A 22,211-nucleotide genomic window follows, 5' to 3' on the forward strand; every position below is an offset into this window, starting at 1 on the left:
TAAACATTTGCTCCCAATATGTCGGCTCTCTAATCACCTCAGATTGTTTCTTTTGCTGAAAAACTTTTTAGTTTGATTCCATCCCATTTATTGATTCCTGGTTTTAATTCTTGCACTATAGGAGTCTTATTAAGGAAGTTGGGGCCTAATCCCACATGATTGAGATTAGGGCCTACTTTTTCTTCTGTTAGACACAGAGTCTCTAGTTTAATTCCTAGGTCCTTGATACACTTTGAGTTATGTGCATGGTGAGAAATAGGGGTTTAATTTCATTTTTTTATATATGGATTTCCAGTTTTCCCAGCACCATTTGTTGAAGTGGCTGATGTGGCATATATATACAATGGAATATTACTCAGCAATAAAAGAATAAAATCATGGCATTTGCAGGTAAATGGATGGAGTTGGAGAAGATAATGCTAAGTTAGCCAATCCCCAAAAGACAAGTGCCAAATGTCTTCTGATAAGGTGCCTGACTCTTTGATGGGGGTGGGGAACATAGGAGGAATAGATGAACTCTAGATAGGGCAGAGGGGTGAAAGGGTAAGGGAGGGGGCAGTGGGTTAGCAATGATGGTGGAATGTGATGGACATCATTATCCAAAGTACATGTATGAAGACATGAATTGGTGTGAACATACTTTATATACAGAGATGAAAAATTGTTCTCTATATGTATAATAAGAATTGTAATGCATTTTGCTGTCATGTATTTTAAAAAAATGAAATTTTAAAATACCAATTTTGATTTCCCATTTTAATCTTGATGGGGTGGGGTATACAAGTAAATCTGATTCTGGGTAAATTAATTGAAGCAACTGTTTTAGAGATTGGGAAATAGATCAGGTAGGGCTGCGATCCTTCCAAGAAAGGAAGCATACAAAGGGTACCCTTCAGGCAATGATTGGGTCAGGAGGACTCTGATCTCCAGAGGATTAATCCATCAGCGGGCTAATGCATTGGTGCTGAATTGACCACCGGGAAGTGGGGTCCACTTGGAGGAAGTAGGTCTCTCTACTCTGCTTCCTGATCCTACCAAGAGCTGGACATCTCTCCTCCACTGGGCCCTTCTCCACTGATGTGCTGCCTTCCTAACCTTGGGCCCAGAGTTGGCCCTCTGTGGACTAAGACCTCTGAAACCATGAGGCTCAAATCGACTTCCCCTCGTCGTCCAATTTGTTCTTATCTGGTAATTTGTTCGCGGCAGTGAAAACCCTGACCTACAACAACCAGGATTTTTTTTTTTTTTTAAGACAAAGAAATAGGCCCCGAGTTGACAGAGATAATAGAACTACAGACAGGGAGTTTACAACAGGTACACATTTGTTTAACAAATACGCTTAAAGATTTGAAGTCAAACATGAGCTGTTATAATAAGTGATTAGGCAGTAATCGTTCTGCAGAAAAAATGGAAACCAATTTTTTTTTTTAAATGAAACAAAAATACTGGTTGAAGTGGTGCATGCCTGTAATCCCAGTGACTCAGGAGACCGAGGCAGGAGGATTGCAAGTTTGAGGGCAGCTTGGACAACTTCATGAGACCCTGTCACAAAATAAATTGAAGTTAGGAGAACCCCTTGGTTTAAATCCCAGTATTGACAAAAAGTAGGGGTGGGGAGAACTAAAGGAAAATTCTATAATTGAGAAAGGTATTATCTCAAATTAAAAAAAAAAATCCTTAAATGAGCTTCACAACAGAACAGACACTGCAAACAGATCAATGCACCTAAAGACCAATCAATATATATTCAAAGAAAAGCAGAGAGAAAGTGGAAAAATAAAAGCAGACTTCCAATGACCTAAAGGACATTATTCACCAATCTAAATGCAGGTGTAATTAGAATTCCAAAAAGAGGGAGAATAAGGCAGAAAAATCTCTTTTCCAAATTTAGGGTTAACTTTTAAAATTTTTGTTTTTAAATACTACTCTACAGATCCATGAGGCATAACCATAAATATAAAACTACTATAACCCTCAGGTGAAAGCTTGGTGTCCCAACAAAGCTAAGACCAAGCCTTGACAAGCCCAAGCTGTACCACCAGCAATATTAACTCTCTGCCACACTCAGACTCTAAGGAAAGTCACAAAATTCAGATTCTCACTCAACAGAAGAAACCAGGCCCAGCCTACGATAGAAAATTCCTAGACATAAATAGGAAATGTGACTGGGAGAAGGGGGAAAAAAAAAAAACAGTCCAGGAAGAAAAACAAAACCACACAAAAGCTCATCACAGTCAAAATGGCAAAAATGGAATCTTACGAGCAGCAAGAGAAAAAGCTACATTGCAGACAGGAGAGCAATGCTAACCTCTCATCAGAAACACAAGCCAGAAGTCCTTGAAATGTCATCTCTAAAGTCCTAAAGGGCAGAAACTGCTAACTAGAGTTCTACATCAGGTGAAAATATTCTTCAAATCATGGAGGCCAAAGAAATATGTACCTAGAAAAATAAAAGCTAAGAGAACTTGTCACCAACATGCCTTAACTTATAATAAAGGCTGGAAAAAAGTAACGGTTCTCCCTGTGGGAGAAAAATGAGAGCACATGAAAATCTGGGTCTCCTGAGGACTGCTGTTGAAAAGCTTGGAAAATGCCAACACAGTGGTAAATATAAAGACCTTAACACGTTTTCAAACTTCTCTTAAAGATGACTGACCATTGAAATCCAAAGTAATAGCCATCTATTAAAGACTCCATGGTATGTGAAGAAATAAAATTATATGACAAAATAATACAATGGACCTACACAGGTCAGTGGACACATGTTTAACAGCTCTTGTATTACACGGGGTGTGAGCGTGATAATTCAAGATGCTGTGATCTTTATAGCAACCACAACCACTCAAAAAGATAAAATTGTGTACCTTACAAATCCAGCAGAGAAGATAAAATGGAATACTAAAAACAGTACGATTAACACCCCCCACTTAAAAAAACAAAAGCCCAGAAAGGAGGTAAAGAACAACAAAAAATCCACACGAGATAAACAGAAGAGAGTAAAGGTGACAGGCAGGAGCTTAATCACATCAAAAATCACAGTAAATGTAAATTGACTAAACATTCCAATTAAGAGACTAAGATCATCAAACTAGATTAAAAAAAACAAAGCTCAATTATGTGTTATCTATTAAATGATTAAAAGTATGAGAATGGAATAAGATGCACCATGTGAACACTAATCAAAGGAAGCTGAAATACCAGACACAGTGGACTCGAGACGCAGTGCTGTCAACGCAAGTTCACTGAGAACAAAAGCGAACCCTAGTTCTTTTCCTGCCACGGAGGGGTGTCATTCAGAGTTCTGCACCACATCCACAGACCCGTTTGTCCTGAAGAGAGTGGAAGGGGATTCCTTGAATTCTTTACAGCAGATGCCAAAAGCTGGATCTTCATGTCACCGCCACCTCCCTGCCCCCAAGTTTCACGTGAAGCACCAAGCCCTGGTGGGATGGGAACCTTTCAGAGGTAATGAGAGTCAGGTGGAGTCACAGGTAGGAGACTCATGACAGGACCAGTGTCCTCATAAGAAAAGGGACCAGAGCGGGTCCCTCCCTCATCTCTGAAGATGTGACGTGGAGATGGCCATCTGCCAGCCAGGAAGAGGATCCTCACCCAGTCTAAGTCAGCACCTTGGTTCTTTCTGTGGTTTAAGCCACCCAGATGATGGCATTGTGTCACGGCAGTCCAAGATGACCAAGACATCAGGAACACACTTGGGTAGCCACAGTGCTATTTCTAAAGGTGGGTAAAGGAAATCTGAAAAGAACCCGGGAGAGCTTCTACTTTGTTTGGCTCCTTGACACTCTTGGGCTATTGTTGACACTAAAACCCTAAATTGATCTCCAGGAACTCTGGCCTCCCAGCTGCCCTGGAATCTGCTGCAATCCCTGGAGCACACAGCACTTCTGTAGGCGCCATGTCTGGAATGGCGCACCGGCCAAACCCAGGCGGCCCTTGGGATTTATGGATCGCCAGCTTCTGACACAGCTCTCTGCACTGTGTGGATACGGCCACTCTATACCACAAGGAGCCAAGTCCCTGGGACCTGAAGTAATGGACATCAGCCTGAAAAGTCTTGTGTGTGCATAAACGTGTACATGTGTGGACTGCATGTATACAGGTACAGGGTCTGTGCACGTGTGCACACGTGCAGACCACATGCATGAACTACTGTCATGGTTTTGGCCTGGAATGTCTCCCAAAGCCTCGGGTATTGAGGGCTTGGTCCCCAGTGCAGCAAGGTTCAGAGGAGGGACTCTTGGGATCAAGATCAGATCATGAGGGCTCTCACCTCGTCAGTGGCTCATCACTGAGGGATTCAGAGCTGAATGGACCACTGGGAGATGGTGGAGGTGGAACCTAGTTAGAGGGGGTCCTTGGGCGCATGCCCTCGGAGACTATCTTGTGCCTGGCTCCTTCCTTGCTGTGTCCTCTCCTCACCCCATACCTGTTTCCTGGCTGTCGAGGAGGAGGGCAGCTTTCCCCCACCACCCTTCCACCGTGATGATCTGCCTCACCTCAAGCATAAAGCAATGGAGTCAGCTGACCGTGGGCTGAAACTTCCAAGATAGTCAAAACCAACCTGGGCTCCTCTGCATGGTTACTTTGTCCCAGTGATGAAAACAGTCACCTTCCACGACCGCTCGTGGAATGTGCACCTCACGCCCACTTTTCTATAGATCCAGAAGGGACAGAAAAGGAAGGGCACGCCATGCTGAGGAGGCCAGGGCCACAGGATCCAGGATGAACGATCGCCCTGGCTCCCAAGTCCACCGCTGTGCAACCCAAGTCACAGACGGCTGTGAGGGTGTACCAGGGACTCCTGTCCCTGTTCAGCAGACTCCAGTAATGACGGGGGAGTTCAGCCTGCCAGTAAGGGGCAGTCAGGAGAATGACAGAACCACCATACCACAATCTGGAACCATCTTGCTCAAGGCTCATAATCGGTATCAACAAGGTCGAACCAAAAACATCCTGTTACATGAAAAATAATCAACTAGCTCACTCCGGTGACCACCATGAGCAGGCTCACGGCTCACGGCAAACAGTGTGTGGCTGGCTGTGACAGGTGCGCAGCTGCGCGGCAGAGGAGGAATGCTAGCCCCAGCCAGGAGATACATGCAGGGTTTGGCCACTTTCCACCTCCCCAAGAGGCGTCTTGTTCACTCCTTTTCTTTCAGGTCCATCAAAGAGATCTTCAGCCTCCTCAGCCCACCACAGCCCAGGGGAGACCTGGGTTCTGCTCCCACTATGGTGCAGACCTGGGTTTGCAGGGTGGTCCTCCCCGACTTTCAGAGTTAGCAGGACGTCCAGCGTTTCAGTGGAGGCTGGTCTGTGCCAGGGGGTGCGATGGGCACCGTCCCTTCAGAAATGGAAAGTGTGTGGACGACTGTAAGTACAGAAGGAGCTGCCACAGAGGGACGGTGGCTGGGCCACAGGCAACTGGCCCTACTGTCCCAGGCACGTCAGTCCAAGGCAGACGGCATCTCAGGATGCCTACCATGCAGGGTGTGGTCAGGCATTTGACAAGACACACTCAGCCCCAACCATTTGACTGGAAGGGATAAGAACCCAGTGGCCATTACACCTGGCATCCTGTTTAGAGAAGTCACTGATTCGTACATTGAAATCAGAACACCTCAGTCTCCCGCAGGTCAAGGTAAGTCGAATTCTCCCATTTCTCTCCCATACGATTCAATCAAGGAGATTTCAGGGACACTGACTGATGGGAGACACAGGGGTAAGGCCCTGACCCCTCCACCCAGCCCTGAGGTTTACAACCAGCAAAAGGAACCTCAGACACAGCTCCACTGAGCATCTGCTGAGTGAGGTCCCGATGCCACTCTCAGTGACATCCGTGTAGGAGAGAACGATGCTTTCATTTTCCTGGTGGCTTTAACTGGGCCCCTCCTCCCCACAAATTGACATAGCCTTATCTCTGTCCCCAAACTTATTTCCCATTTCTTCCCTGACACCAGAACTTATCAGCTCCCCTAGAACTCTGGCTCCCGGCCACGGGAGCTCTATCAACACTACTCTTACTGGAATCAATGAGGGGGGGAGATGCACAACTCAGACATGGCCTGGACTTGCTCTATTAGGTGCTCCAAACAGCTGCCGCCCAGGGAGGATCTGGAAGGAGACAGACAGGGTCCCCAGCCACCCGGGGAGGAGGGAGCTCAGCTCAGATGCACACCCTGTGGCTTTGCCCTCCCAGCTCAGTGAGCATTGTCACCATGCTACCCTCCCCTGGCTCAAAACAATTCCATGGTAGCTTCTGGACATTTTTTATAAGCAAGTTGCCAAGCTCAAGTGATAACAAGACGGGACAGGCATCCAGTCAAACGGGCCTGAAATGAAAAGGTGTCATGACTATGGAGGAAGAATCCAAGTTCTAGGATGTTCCAACCACACCTGCTCCCATTCAAGAATCCTCACTATGCACAGGGAGCAACAGCAGCCAGAAGCTTTGACGAAGCCTCGTGACGGGGCAGCCTCTACGAAGCTAGAACTCCAGCACAAGCAGGCACACATGCGTCTGCGTGTTCTTGCCAGTCCCAGGGAGAATCCTGAGGAATGAACACCACTGGCAGAGGTGGGTTTCTGAGCTCTGGTCGAAAGCCAGAGAGCAGGTACTTTCCAGTCCACTGATGGCCAAGCTGCAGATATTAATCCTGCAGCCTCATCAGGCCAGGACTGTGTGCGTGGCTAGCACACAGGGGCACAAACGTGCAGAACAGTGCTCACACCTGCCCTGGAGAACAGAGCACGTGGAGAGGAAGAGCAAGAGCTCATGGCACACATCCCTGCTGCCTCCATGGGTGCTCACGATGCTCTCACGGGATAGTCAAGGGCCCGACTTTCTCTAAGAATCATCAAGCACTGTTTATCTCAACCCCTTCTCAGGCCCTCTGCATACCATCCCATCAGGGCCCAAAACAAGCCCTGAGCACATTCCTGAAAACCACAGGAGGCTACAGAAGGCCTCCAAAGAAACTACCTCAACCATGGCTTCCTCTTGCACCTGGAATAGACACTGGTACCCAGCAGGGCGTGCATACCAGTTTCCCCCAGACACCACTTTGTGAAAGACCTGCTGCTTCATCACATCAAGAGCTCCTGGTTGACGAAGCCCCTGCGGGAGAAGCCTTCCTCAACACCTCCGCTGTGCAAGCTCTGGGTCCTGGCGCTCAAGCTGAAGGCTTAAATTGGGTGTCCGTTAGCAGGCCTCACCCACTGGGCCAGACCCAGGCAGCCTGCCACTTAGGTGCCAGGGGAGTTGCTGAGGCATCTGACTTTTGGTCAAAATACCCTCTGCCTAAACTGCCAGCCTCCAGTGACATCCCCAGAATGAGGTCCCTTCTTCCCAGGCATCTCGATTGTGGTACCCTAAGTGTCGGAAGAAACTGCAAAGCCCTTCCCTTAGGTGGAGTTGTGTCTCCAACATTTCACGTCAGGGCTCTGGCCACCAGAACCTCAGCACATCACTGTATTTGGCGACCAGGACTTGGAGGAGGTCATTAAGGCAAAATGGTGCTGCTAGCAAAGGCCCTGGTCCAGTCGACCTGGGTCCCCATAACAAGAAATATGGACACAGAAAGACAGAGGAAGGTCACGTGAGGACAGAGAAGGTGGCCATCTGCCAACGAGGAGAAAGTCCTCAGAAGCAATAGCCCTGCCAGTGCTGGATCTTGGACTTCCCACCTGAGAAGTGTGAGGACAGACAGCTGTTGTTGAAGCCACTCTACTTGGCCACGCACAGGCTGGCAGCCTGAGCCCATCAACACAGACGTGCAGATAGCTAAGAGGTCCGACTGCAAAACCACAGCCTTCTTTGCCCTGCAACTGCCCCAGCTGCCCCCACCCACCACCCTCTTCTGATGACACAACCATGTCACCACCTGGAAGAACCTGCCGAGGCTCCAACCAGCCCAGCAGAATGCCACAGTCAGCCCCGAGTGCAGCTCACAGTGTGAGGCAGAGAGCACAGCACAGACCTCAACAAAACCCAACCGAGAAGAAAACGCTGAAGCTGGTGAGCAAGGCCAAGGGTCGCCCCCCGACCACCTCCTTCCCTGTAGCTTGTACTTGCTGTTCTCTCTTCCTCAATCCCTCCCCTTCCCCTCTCACATATTCTTTCATTAAATAGAGAAAAATCTATGGAGAAGAGAAATACATGCAAACACCACTACCACCACCACCCCCCGGGAGAGAAGGAAAAAAAAAAAAAAAATCTCCTCTTGCCACATCCGTCTCTCCAGGTAGCTGTGGTACGTGGCTCCTCAAAGGAGCTCCAGCAGGTCAAATATTGACAAGCTGGGGGCCTGTCACCAGTGTGGGCACACGCTGTTCCTTCACGTTTGCAGCCGAGGCATCTTCCTGGCTGTCACACGAGACACACACCAAACATGCCTGGGGACCCAGGTAACTGGAGGAGGCAGGGGACGAGGCAGAGCCTTGCTAATCCCCTGGCCCCAGGATCCTGTCCAGGCAGGACTAAGGGCCAGGTCCTGTCGGTCAGCCACAGCCCCGCTGCCACCTCTCAGGCAGCCTCCGGAGATGTCAAATGCCAAGAGAAGGGAGGGAGGGGGAGCACAGGCTTCCCGGGAAGAGGCTGCCAAGGTAGGAAGGCGGAACAAGCCGCGAACAGCAAGCAGCACCCACAGACACAGGCTGCCATTTGTTTTTTCAGAAAAACACAAAACAAAATTCCACTTTGAGATGTCCATATGTATATAGGTGAGCACAGGACAATGGAGCCACTCGGAACAGGGAGACACTGGACCAAATGACAGCAAGATGACAGCAGGCTGCAGACACTAAAACAAATGCCCATAAAGACAGCTTAATGTTTTAAAGTAACACAAAAGAGGAAGAGCAACTGGGCATAGATGTGTGCATGCACAGGAATGCAGCAGAGGGGCGTCCAGAAGGGCCAGATTCCTGTGGTCGTAAAGTAAATCAGGTCGACTGGTTGGTCGGGGCAGGGGGGATGGAAAGAGGGATTTTCACATAAAATTGTTTCAAACATTTTATAACGAGATGCCTGTTGTTTTGAGTGATACCAATAGAGCTAAAAAGAAAGACCCAAGGCCTTGAGGACACATCTTTCCTCCAATTTGTGGGAAAAAAAAATCACTGCTTTAAGCTGAAGGTGCGACTTCCCCCCTGCTGTTGCCCTTGAACTTAACACCAAAGCAAAACTGCAAAGATGGTAAAAATGTCCACATCCCCAAATGGCGGCTGGATGTCCAGTCTCTCCCTGAGGCCGTCCTAAGGGGAACACTGGGCTCCAGCTGGCCCCAGCCACACTTGCCACCCAGGCCTGGCAGGGGCCGCTGCCTGCTCCTGCCTCCTCCCCCTCCCACAGCACCACCACTTGGCAACCCCTCTGTAGATCCCTGCCTGCTCATGCCCCAGTAACGACGACTGCAGAAGCACCCTCTCCTCCCTTCCCAGATCAATCATGGACTTTTGTCAAAGCCCAGTTTGGAGAGCAGCTTGATGCATCTGAAGGTAACAAACCACAGTGGCTTCAACTTGACAGGTTGGGGTGCGTAAAACCCTTTTCACGAGAGGCGTTTTGCTTGGGCTCCACAGGGAAACGCCACAGAATAGAGCTGCAGGTCAGGATTGCGGTTGCACATTAACCATTTCCTTCCCGCCAGCCTAGTATCGCTGCCCTTCAACCTGGAATCCATACGCAGGGCCCAGCGGCTCCGATTTCCCAGGTACTGGGCCCTGCACTTGAGTGGCCACGAGCAAGAGCTCAAAGCTGGGCCCTGCCTCAGAATCCCTCCAGCCAACCTTTCTGCATTTGCCCATCTGTCCAGGTGACATGAACAGAGTCACTTCCTGTCAAACTGCAAAGCACTGAGACCCAGGGAACGGAAAGGCCATGCTCCCTGTGGCCGAAATTCTCTGCAAACTGGCCTCCCTTCCTCCCCGGGCCTCTTCCGAAGGACCGGAGCTGCCCAGTCAGAGCTGCAGCCAAAGACTCCCTGGCTACCTCCTTTCACGGTTAGGAGGCCACCAAGAGAGGACAGACATCCACTCTGCCACAGTGGGGAACGACTGGGAACAGAAAAGATCCTGAACCGAGTTCGCCCATGGAACGTCCCGCTTCCTCAATTACAAGATCAGCCAACACCTGACAACACATTCCAGCCCCGCTCCCCCAGTGGGAGCTCCTCGGTGGAGGCCAGACAACCCAGGACCCGGAGCAAACCCGTCAACTCCGCACAGCACCTTCTGCAGATCCAAGCTGCCGCCCTTTTCAGACTTGGCAAGCAAATTAATGGTGACGACAGGGGAAATCTTCAGCCAGCCTCCGAGTGAAGGTCAACAGGCCGTGCCGAGCACGACTCTTTCGACATTTGTATTCAGTGACTGTAGCAATTAGAAAGAATGCCTTATCTATTTATGAGACTTCTAAGACAATTCCCCTCCTCGCATTAACAATGAGAATTAATTTCTCTTCAAATGTCCTAGAACAGATGTTCACTGGGAAGCTGATCTTTCTGCCAGTTAATGAGGTTCTGGGCCCTGATGGTTATTATGCCCCTTTTCCGATTCCTTCCAACATTCAGCCCCGGCTCCCAAGCCATTCGTGATCGTCTGTATCATCTATCCAGAACTCTCCCCCAGGAGCCATATTCCAAGAACATATTTGAGCAAACATGAACTAAAAGGTTAAAAAAAAAAAGTACCCTGTGCGGTATAAATTGGCCAATGACTATTTACACTGCCCAGAGAAAGCCCCTCTGTTCGCACAGCTGATCAAATATGCCTAACACCAACTGCCACCTCTGCCCTCCACCCCCCAGCCCCAGTAGTCATGACCCATCATGACTGCAAATGGCCTCCAACAAGACTCCCTCAGGGGCCCAGGTGACAGACACCCAGCAGGGGCTGAGCAGAGCCGCTGGGCCAGACTTCTGCCCACTGTTCAGGAGTCGAGGCCACTGGCCACAGGATCTTCCTGCCAGGGTGAGCAGAATGCACCCCGTCAGCAAATTCATATGTAACTAGGGCGGACTTAGCAGAACGTGGCAGCTCCCAGTGAGGGCCCCGGGAAGCCACCATCACCCCGACACGCTCAACGGCAAGGAAGCCAAATGTTCAGGGGGCAGAAACGCTGCCATTCAAGCTTCTGATGAAACAAAGGAAAAAGTGACAGATGGTATTTCCTTGGGACACATCGCAGCTGTCCATCCCGTCACCACATCCAACTGACTGGTCCCGAGGACAGCCCTTCTGCCATGCGAGTGATCAGCTTTCATCAGCCCCAGGCCCGGAAGTCAACTTCCTAGGAATTCTGCCTCCTCTTTCTCTGGCTGGGAATTTAAGGCCAGAAAGAAAGCAGTGGCCCAGAAACGGGACTTCCTCCTGGCTGCTGGGGTATACTTCCACTCACCCTCCACCGTCCGACAGGAGAGGCAGCTTTCGGCCTCGCTGTCCCCCCAGGGTTCTTGCTGCACTTCTTCTCTTTCTGGGTGAGCAGAGGATGCAGGCCCCAGTTCAGGGGTCTTCTGCCCACCTCTAGGACTTCAGGGGTACAGTATCTAGAAGGCTGCATGTGCCTACCTGAAGTGACTATCGAATCCACGTCTAGACTGGCAGCGCCCGTGTGGCTGTGGGGCTCTAGCCAATGGCCTGCCATCCCGGGGCAGGGCCTGGCTTGGCTCCCCCTGCTGAGCAGTGCAGGCTCTCCTACAAGCCAGGGCAAGCCCTTTCCGAGCCCAACTCACCAGTCCTATTTCAGCAAGTATTTTTTTTAAAAAAAATAGTCAGCATCTTTTTAATTTTTTTGGAAAATATTTGAGCTCCCAATCCCTCCATGGAGTTACCCTCCAATTACAGGAACAACGGAGCAGTGGGTGGCACAGCCAAGCCCAGACCCAGAGCCCGACGTGACATGTTACCAGCGTCTTAGCGCTCTAGCTGGGGGTACTGTCCTCTCCCCGAGGACATCACAAGCTCACCAGGGGCCAGGACCACAAAGAGGCAATTCCCTCCTCCCAGGTTCAGGTCCACTGGTGAACGCATCTCACACACACACGCCACAGCACGGCAGCGGCCACGGTTTTTAACAGAGTGACATTCAAAATCTGAACCTACCAAAATGTACACAAGGGGGTGATTCGTCATGTTACCAAGAGTGTTTTCTCTAAGGACATCACCACTCAGTCCCTCCAAGGCCTGGCTATCTGTTCCGACCCCACGGGCCACATGGCAGAGGCGTCACAGGGTATATCGAGGCGGAACAGAAATACCTCCAGTGCGCCAAGCTCGACGCACCAGACCCCGTCACCTGAGGACGGTACTTACCAGGTGAGGCATCAGGAGGTCGGCCAGGAAGACGAAAGCCGCTCCAAGCGTGAAACCCACGGCCACCGGGAAGAAGGCGAAGGCCCCAAAGCCCCCAGAGGACGTGGCCATCTCCACCGCTGGAGCCAGGAGAGACCAGTAGGAGGCTGCTAGCATGACCTGCAGAACCACAATGAGCAATGAGCCGTTAAACCAGCCCCGAAACTCACCTGCCCGTCTGGCCCCAGCCAAACCCGCCCATCTCCCGTGTGTTAGGCCTTCAATCCCAGGTGGTGGGGACTACCCTAACCAAGGAGCCTCCTGGCCTTGATGTGGCAAGAGGGGGTGACTCGGGGAGGGTGCCGCCTATTCAGTGGTTCTCAACCAGGGGTGCTGCTGGACTCTAAGGGACATCTCACAATGTCTAGAGACATTTCCAGTCGCCGCACTGGGAGGGCAGGGGAGGGGAGGTTACTGGTATCTAGGGCACAGAAGCCACAGGTGCTGGTAAAAACGCCACAGCACAAAGCTCAGTCCCCAACAAAGAATTATTTATCCCCAAATGTCAGTAACAACGTCAAGAAATCCTGTTCTAATTGAATACTTCTAAGACGAATTGCTCATTACTTCAGGAGCGTCACTGCGTTATGATCCAGCTGTAAATTATTCCGAGTTCTTCCTTATGTGGAACTGAAATCTGTCTCCCTTTCATTGCTCCCTATTAGCTCTGTTTTTCTGCTCCCTGGAGCACCAAAGAAGGTGCCTTTCCTCTGCAATATGTAACAGCTTTGAAATATTTGAAGACCAGCAGTAAATTAATGTCATATTGGCCTCATCAATTTTCTTATCTGTTAAAAAAAAAAACAAGCAAGGAACTAATATTTATTGATCACCTACTATTTCCAGAAACCAAGGCTCATGTTGATATCTTATCATGGCAACAAACCCCAAGGAGGTAGATGCTGTCCCCTATTGCTATTTGTCGATAGGGGAAACTGAATCTCAAGTAATTTAAGGCAGTTTGCTCCTTTTTTCATGTGGGCAACGAGGAACAGATCTGGGGAACCAACCAAGAAGGACTAGCAAGGTAATTTCAAAGGGTCTCCAGTGCTGATCAAGTTAAAGCCACCACCGTGGCTGTTTATAGATGCTGTGACATCTTCATGGCTGGAGTACCCCCGCCTCCCATAGCAGCTGTACGACCGGCACCACCAACCCGTGGAATGCTCTGAATGGGTTTCTAAAAATTACTTAATTATACCTTGCCTTAAAAAAACACCTGCATCACCATCTCCAAAATGACAGAGTGACAGAACCAGGTATCACCGTGGCAGCAGTAAAGGGCAAATCCATACAGCAACCTGTGAATTTCCTCCTGCCAGCGCCATTCACACGCAGCCTGTTCAGTGGTTCTCGACCAGGGGTGCTGAGCCAAATTCTCCCCGCAAGTTTTAGTGCCACCCTGAGAAAGTCACATGGACCCCCGAAACACCCAGAAAGAATGCAAACGACAGGGCACCCCCTCCCTGGGGCACCCAATCCAGCCCTCTTCCAGAATTGTCTTGCTGGCTTCAGAAACCAACCTTGGTCGTTCCCCATCAAAGAGGGCCTGGCCTGCCCAGGGGACAGGGAGAGAGAAGTCCTCCTTTCTCTTTAAACTGGACCCACCCGACTCCTCTCCTTGCATGTCCGAGGGCCTCCCATGCAGTCCCCTTCATCAACCCTGAAGCCAAGGGATCCAGGCGAAGTCACTCTTCCTCAGCCCCCTCCCCCCTCCCATGATGCCACAGCACCCTTATGTCACTTAGGTCCCCAGACTCTGCTCACCCCCCTTGTCAATACCAAGTCCAGCATCTTCTGGGTCTCCTTTCTATTCCCCCACATCACCGAGACCCATGCCTCCTCCTGCCCCTACACGCAAGGAACACGCGAGGTTCTCACGGACTGTTCGACTCCATGGTACCCCTTAGGGATGCACCTCTGAGGGGAGGGGGCGGCATGTTGGAATCTAGGATGTTTCCGGCCCCAGATGACGCAGGTGACCCCATCCTTGGGAATCGCGGTTCTTCACCTTCTGGTCAAAACCAGGACCCAGTCGGATTTCCTTCCTTTCTTCCCCTCGCCAGCCTCCTGCCTCACCTCAACTGACCAAACCACCACCTGGAAATGCTGTGGGGCTGTCAGAAATGACAGGAGGCCCCCAAAAGGCATTGAAGAGGGTGTATTTGGTAGACAAGATGACCACGTTCTGACGCCCAGAACCTATGAGTACTTCATCTCCCACACCAAAAGGGGGTCCGCTGGCTTGATTCAATTAGGAACACCACCGAGAAGGGGAGATGGTCCTGGGTCACCTGCATGGGGCTCACAGGCAGAGGGAAGACGTGCCAACTCACCGCAGGGTTGATCCCATTTGTATAAAATACCCCGAGCAGATGAACCAGAGGGCAACCTGCTGCCTGTCGGGACAGCGGCTGTGGGAAGGGGCACAGCTGCTTGATGGCATGGGTGTCCTTGGGTGTGACGGAGACGTTTGGAAGTCGACGGGAGTGGAGCTTGGGCAACATGGTACACGTTCTAAATGCCACCGAGTTGGGAACCTTGGAACAGTTAACTTTAGGTCATGTGAATCCTAACAAAGGAAGGAAGGAGAGAGAAAGAGCGAGCAAGAAGGGCCGACGACCCTGTGCAGACCGTCCACTGCCCCGGGGGATGCTGAGCCCCCGGCCCCGCCACCCCTGCCTGGTCAGTAGCTCCACTGTGACAATGCCAGAGTGCCAAGACCCATCTCAGACGTCCTTTCTTCCCAGCATCTTCCACCTTCGCCCCAGTCCACGTCTACACTGATCAAGGGCAGTGTTCAGAATCGGGTCCACACTCGAGTCTCGGCTCTGCCCTTGCTAGCGGGGCAGCCCTGGAATATCTGAAAACCACCTCTCCCCACAGCCGAGCCTGGCCAACTGAAGGTGACGCTAGGGACAGTGCCGTAGGATCCATCACAGGAGTCGAGATGGTGACCATGCCAGCCCAGCAGCTGGCAGGAACAGGGTGGTGACTCACTGCCAGCTTGGACCCTATCCCTGAGCCTGCTACACCAACACGCCCCTCCTGGCCCACCCCGGGGCTTCCCTCTTCCGGGACCCCTGCCCCTCTTGGTGTCCAGACCTCGTAACCACCCAGGACGGGGTCTCTGGGTACCACACCACCTGCAGAGCCATCTCAGAGCGGATGCACAAGACTGACTCCCGAGTAAGTTTCACGTCACCCTCGCTCATGAAGGAGGTGACGGGGGCGGGGAAATCTGAACGCGTGATCAGGAAGTGATTCAACACTCATTTCTGAGTCTCCCGCCTGGATTTTACAGCGACTGACTTTCCAAAATAAGTACAATACAGACTCACACTCAAATGCCTTCACCCCCGTGACGAACGCTGGCTGATTGTTGAAAATGATGCAGTTTTTCTCGGGTGTAGAGAGAGGTTGACACAGGATTTCCACAACTTCGAGGACAACCCACTGAAAGGTCCACTGACAGAATCGCAGACCCTTCTAGTGTTGAGAGGGACTTTCAGGGACGACTCAAGTCCAGGCACTTCACTTAACAGATGGAAAAGCCCACACCCATCAAGCTACAGGGGTTTCCCCAGAGTCCCAGGGCGAGCTGATGCTGTCCCAGGCTGACGGCACCGGCCCCAGATCAAACTACCCCTTCTGCCACCCACAGCCTTCCAGAATCTCAAAAATTGTTAAGATTCAGAAGACCAGGTTTCACTCTCGTCTCCCTGGACAGCAAGGCCTCCTTGGCCCCAGAGCCTAGGGTGAAGTCAGAACAGCTACTGTCCAAAACACAAAGGGGAACAAGTGTCGGCAAGGATGCAGCAAAAGGGGACCCCACATGTTGTTGGTAGGATGCAAGTTAGTAAAGCCACCGTGGAAAACAATCACGGAGGTTCCTCGAAACAATTAAAAATGCACATGGCCCAGTATTCCCACTGCTGGGAACAATCCAATGGACATGAAACCAGTCTGTCCAAGAGACATCTGCACCTTCGTGTCTATCGCAGCACTGCTCACAAGAGCCGAGAGATGCAGTCAACCCAAGTGTCCGTCAGCAGATGGAAGGATCCAGAAAATGCACGACCCATGCCATGGAATACTCTTCAGCCATTGACAAGAATGAGATCGGGGGCTGGGCTCTAACTCAGAGGTAGAGCGCCTGCCTTGCATATTTGAGGCCCTGGGTTTGATCCTCAGCACCACATAAAAAGATATTGTGTCCATCTACGACTAAAAAAAAAATGTGAAAAAAAGGATGGAATCGTTTCTTTTGCATCATAGATGGAAATGGAGGACATCATGTTAAATAAGCCAGAAACAAAGACAAGTGCGACGTGGTCGTGCGTGCAGCCTAAAAGCTATTGTCCCAGCAAAAATGGATCTGTGGTTACCAGAGACTGGGGAGGAAGAGGGGAGAGCAGGATAGACAGAGGTCAGTCAATAAAGTTACAATGTTAGCTAGGTGGACTAAGCTCAGAGTCACCAAGAATGTGCGTTTCAAAATAGCTAAAAGAGGGGATTTTCAAGGTCTCAAGGAAATGGAGGTACTAAAGTCATAGATATGTTACTGATTGATCATGGCATAGTGTATGTATGTATAGAAGTACCACAATCATGTCTAGATTTTAAAAGTAAAAGGACCCTGGCCATGCTGACGCATGCCTGTAAACAGTGACTAGGGAGGCTGAGGCAGGAGGCACAACAATTAGAGGCCAGTCTTATCTATTGAGACCCTCTCTCAAAATAAACTAAAAAATGAAAATGAAAACTGAAGTCTGAGATGAATCAACCTCAGCAATAACCAAACATAATTGGTCCCAAGAGCATTCCCCAATATGGTTATAAGAGAACCAGAACTAGAACATTTTGGCAATACATGGTGGTAATGAGCCTATTAAACACTTGCCTCTGGAAGCTACATCAGACCTCACAAATTTCAATCTATTAATAGCTCCTGGCTCCTCAGAAGTAGAGAGGGAAACAAGCAATTAGGAAACTCACAGCACAACCCTCCCTGCAGCATAGCTAGAAGTGGAGATTAACACAAAACACGCGTACGTTATCCTGACAGCCTCTGAATTCAAGGTGCACCTCCCCCTCCCCAAGCAAATTACGCTTTACTGTAGAAGAGCCCAAATGCTAGGTGTACCCGGGTAGGAAAGTGAGGGGTGACATCCAAATGAAGCCTGGAATTTAGGTTACCGTGATATTCCAATTTAACATCTTCACTTTGACGGATGCCATGATTATTTATGGCAGGTGTTCACAGGGAGGAACAAAGGGTACACTGAGACGTCCTGAACTATTTTGAAACTTTCCTGAAAATCTAAAATGCCTCCAAAATGGCTTATTAAAAATTGAACAATGAAGAGGTGGAGAAGAAATTGAGGGAGCTCCTTGGAGCTGAGGGGCACAAACCAGCCAGAAAGGACCTGAAGCCAGCAGCACCCACTGTCTGCACTGTGGGGTCGGCACACTGACGGGCCCGGGGCTTCACTGCGTGTGGTCAGGGCACAGATTGCTTTACATTCTTGAAACCTAGTCTCCTCTCTGGATCTAGAGCTGCTCCCAAGGGTGACCAGCTGGAAGTAACCAAGCTGGGATTTGAAACCTGATTGCAAAACCAGGCTCCTAACCCAAAGCCATACACCACCCCCTGGATATCTGAAATTCTTTTGTTTTTTCCCTCTTTAACAGATAATTTGGGGAGCAGGAGGTACCAGGGATTCAACTCAGGGGCACTCGGCCAGGAGCCACATCTCAGCACTATTTTGTATTTAGAGACAGGGTCCGAGTTGTTCAGCACCTCGCTTTTGCTGAGGCTAGCTTTGAACTTGTGATCCTCCTGCAACAGCCTCCTGAGCCACTTGGATTACAGGCAGGCAGCACCGTGCCCGGCTTCTTTAGCAGGTAAATTTTATTGATAATTATTATGGCATTTAGGATTGATATGTGGGGGATTATTCATTAAATAATATCAGAATAACTGGCTAGCCAAAACTAGCTCCTGATTAATTTCACTAAAACAAATCAAGGACAGTGTTTGGAGGGCTGTTTTGTTTCGTTCTTTGAAAATCGATAAAAATCACATCTACAATGCCACCTACTCAGTTGCCCTAGTCAGAGAACACTTGCCTCGACTGGTTTTCAAATGTCTCCTGTGCTAATGTGAGATGGTAATGAGAGGCTCCTGGTCCATTGGGAAGCCTCATCGGGTAGAAGTTGAGCTTCTAGTTAAATACGGCCACCACCAGGTGCAACCTGCTCACTCCCACATTCCTGCTGCAGTGAAGTCACCCTCAGGAGAATCAAAGTACAGGATGAAAGTCTCCACGGGTGCAATGACGAGGGAAAGGGAGGGGACACAGAGCCACGATGTCTGGGGAGCCAGGAGAGACGGGCAGGCAGTCACCAAGAGCCCGAGAAGGCGGACACCCAGACCCCAGAAGGAGACTCAGAGGCAGAGCGGCTCCCTATGGAGCCTGTTGTGGTTTGGATGTGCAGTGTCTCCCAAAAGTTCATGTGAGATGGTGCAAGAGTTTAGAGGTGAAATGATAGGGTTATTAGAGCCTTAACCTAATCAAAGCATTAGTCCCCTGACAGGGATTACCTGGTGGTGACCAAAAGCAGAGAAGGTGTGGCTGGAGGAGGCGGGTAACTGGGGACATGCCTCTGGGGCACACATTTTGTCCTTGTTGAGCAGAGCTCTCTCGCCACTTCCCTCCACCACACTCTTCCACCGTGATGTTCTGCCCCCTCTCAGGCCCAGAGCAATGGAGCTGGCCATCTAATGGACGGACACCTCGGAAACCCTGAGCCTCCAAATAAACTTCTCTTCCTCTGTTTTTGTCAGGACTCTTGATCAAAGCAGGAAAAAAGCTGTCTGTAGCAGAGGCCCCTCGCAGCTCGAGCCCTCAGTCAGATGCGTAGCGGTCCACGAGGAGGACAACTCAGGGAGCCTGGGGAAGTAGCAATTAGACTCCAGATTCCTGAACCCCATGCAGCCAAGCGACTGTCCCACCAGACATTCCAACAAGAGGGGAGTCATGATGAAAATGGAGCAGGGGGAAGAGGGGGAGCATTGTGTTCTAGATGGGGGCACCTCACATTCTCCCACATCCTGGTCCCAACTTCAGAATGGAAATCCAATGGGGTAAAGGATCTTGTGTACAAAAATTCAGTTTCCAGACACATCTCTGCATGAACACCTAATGCCCACCCGGATTGTGTGTTTCTGTCGAGGGCTCCTAAATCTGTCTTAATGCCAGAAGCCTGAAGGAGACCAGAGCAAACTATCAGATATTTGCAAGATCTTTCTCATGTTGCCTGAGAGTAAAATTCCCCATTTCTCTTCAGTAGTTATCAGGAACTAGCTATGTTCACAATGTGATCCTTATTCTCAAAATATCATGCCACAGAGATCCACACTTTATAACGCTATTAATTTTCCTCTGGTGGCAGCAATACCAGCAAAGAATCAAAAATAACCAGCTGAACAGCTAGCTCACAGCAGGCATTTCTGTTTAAATGCTCTTCTTGGAACAATTTCAGTTCTGGAAATAGAAATGGATTTAGGAAGAGTTCCTCCAGGAACACATCAGCACACTCCAGCATGCTGGGTGCAGTTATGCATTCCTGTTATTATTGTAATGACACTTTAAATAATGAAAGAAAATCCAAGGCAAAAAACAAAATTTCTTCCATTTCTTATCCCATAAGAAAAGGGATATGATTTGCACCTAATAGAAGAAAAAGTAGGCCCAAATCTTCATGTCAGGCAAGGATCCGACTTTCTTAACCACACTCCTAAAGTGCGAGAAGTAGAATAAATGGGATGGATTCAAATTAAAAAGCCTTTTCTCAGCAAAGGAAACAATAAATTGAGGAGAGAGCCTACAGATGAGAGAAACTACCACATGAACCTCCAATAAAGCATTAACCTCTAGGATATATAAAGAACTCAAATACCAAAAAGACAAATAACCCAATCAATAAGTGGGCTAAGGAACTGAAGAGACGCTTCAGAGAAGAAGAAATACAATCAATCAAACATGAAAAGGTGTTCAACATCTCTAATAATTAGAGAAATAACAGTCAAAACTAAACAGATTTCATCTCACTCCTGTCAGAATGGCAAGAATCAAGAATATAGACAACAATAACTGTTGGTGAGGATATGGGGATAAATTGCTGGTGGGATTGCAAATTGGTGCCACCACTATGGAAAGCAGTATGGAGATTCCTCAGAAAACTGGGAATAGAACCACCATTTGACCCAGCTATCCCACTCCTTAGTTTATACCCAAGGACTTAACATCAAACTATAGTGACATAGTCACAATGTTTATAACAGCCGAGTTCACAATAGCTAGACAATGGAACCAATCTATATGTCCCTCAATAGATGAATGGATAAAGAAAATGTGATGTATTTTCAATGGAATATTACTCATCTTTAAAGAAATGAAATTATGGCATTTGCCAGTAAATGGATGGAGTTGGAGAATATCATGTGAAGTGAAATAAGCCAATCCCACAAAACCAAAGGGGAATGTTTTCTCTAATATGCGGATGCTAATTCACAATAAGGTGGGGGGCGGGCGGGCACTAGAGAAGAATAGCATTACCTTAGATTAGGTAGAGGGAAGGGAAAGGAAGGGAGGGGAGGGGATGTGGGAACAGTAAAGATGGTAGAATGAAACAGATATTATCACTGTATGTAAATATGTGACTACACGTCCAATGATTCCGCAACATGTACACTCAGAAAAATGAGAAATTATATCCCAACTATTTATATAAGTGCATAAATTGCATTATACTGTGATGTATAATTAAATTTAAAATGTTTTAAAAAGTAGGCACAAATGTGCAACCCCTAAATCAAGGTGGTAATTATTACCAAATCACAGAAGCCAAGCAACATCTCTTCCTCTCCAAATCAGATATAAAACTAATTTTTAAAAGTCATCAACAGAATATGTAACAAGTAATTCCACCATTATGCACAACTATAATGCACCTATTTTAAAAAAATAAGACTGGAAAAAGAAGAATACTGAAAAAAAACAAAAGACAAAAAAAATGTCAATCAAGTAGGTAGCCAGTGATTGGCCTGCAGCCGACTTATGCCAGACCCTGGGGGATGAAGGGGAAGAAGAAAGCCCACCACAGACCTGGGTCCTGCCTTCCAGCAGCCAGCTGCGTACCATGATGGGAGCTGACAGAAGTCACCCGAGATGACCCACCAGGAGGGCATCAGGAGTGACCAGTGAGAAAGCTGCCCTCATTCCAAGAAGGGAGACATCGATGTCATGGTAAAAAAAAAAAATACCATGGAGGAAAGCACAGGAAGGTCCTCAAAGGTTGGATGTGTTTGGAAAGAGCTGAGGGGAGATCTTCCCAGCTGGAAGAGCAGGAAGGACAGTCTACTGGACCAGCACCCCAGAGCCCCTGCTGAGTAGACGGCAGGGAGATGCACCAGCTGAAGGAGACAGTGGGTGCAGACGGGTGTCATTCAGAAGCAGGCTGAGCAGCTCGGGCTTCAAACAGAGGTGGTTTCCAACCCTGGCTGCCCACCAGGATCACCGGGCATCCTCAAAAACACAGCCACGGGTGCCGCGCCCAGCCTAGGAAGCAGATTTGCTAGAGCAGGGGACAGGATGCAGCACTGCGAGTGCTCAGCAAGGACTGGGCAGGTCGGCGTCAGGCAACCACGAGGGTCCAATAGGGTCAAGGGGGCCCTTTGGAAGATAAGCAGAAATCAGAATGGATTTAAGGGGGCAGTTTGGTAACCCACAGACCAGCTCTGGGCCATGGACATAATTTAGGTGTGCAATGGCGAA

The 22,211-nt window shown here is 49.2% G+C and overlaps 1 protein-coding gene across 2 annotated transcripts in view; it reads right to left on the reverse strand.

Moving 5' to 3' along the window:
- Slc39a11 (solute carrier family 39 member 11) overlaps positions 1 to 22,211 on the reverse strand; it is a 328,353-nt gene that overhangs the window by 278,407 nt on the left and 27,735 nt on the right. For both annotated transcript variants that reach the window (XM_077800754.1, XM_077800753.1), the window contains exon 4: positions 12,331 to 12,489. In XM_077800754.1, the coding sequence (XP_077656880.1) occupies positions 12,331 to 12,489 (159 nt within the window). The remainder of the gene's footprint in view (positions 1 to 12,330; positions 12,490 to 22,211) is intronic.

This window comes from Urocitellus parryii, chromosome 7 (assembly GCF_045843805.1).
Source record: "Urocitellus parryii isolate mUroPar1 chromosome 7, mUroPar1.hap1, whole genome shotgun sequence".
In the NCBI taxonomy this organism is placed as follows: Eukaryota; Metazoa; Chordata; class Mammalia; order Rodentia; family Sciuridae; genus Urocitellus; species Urocitellus parryii.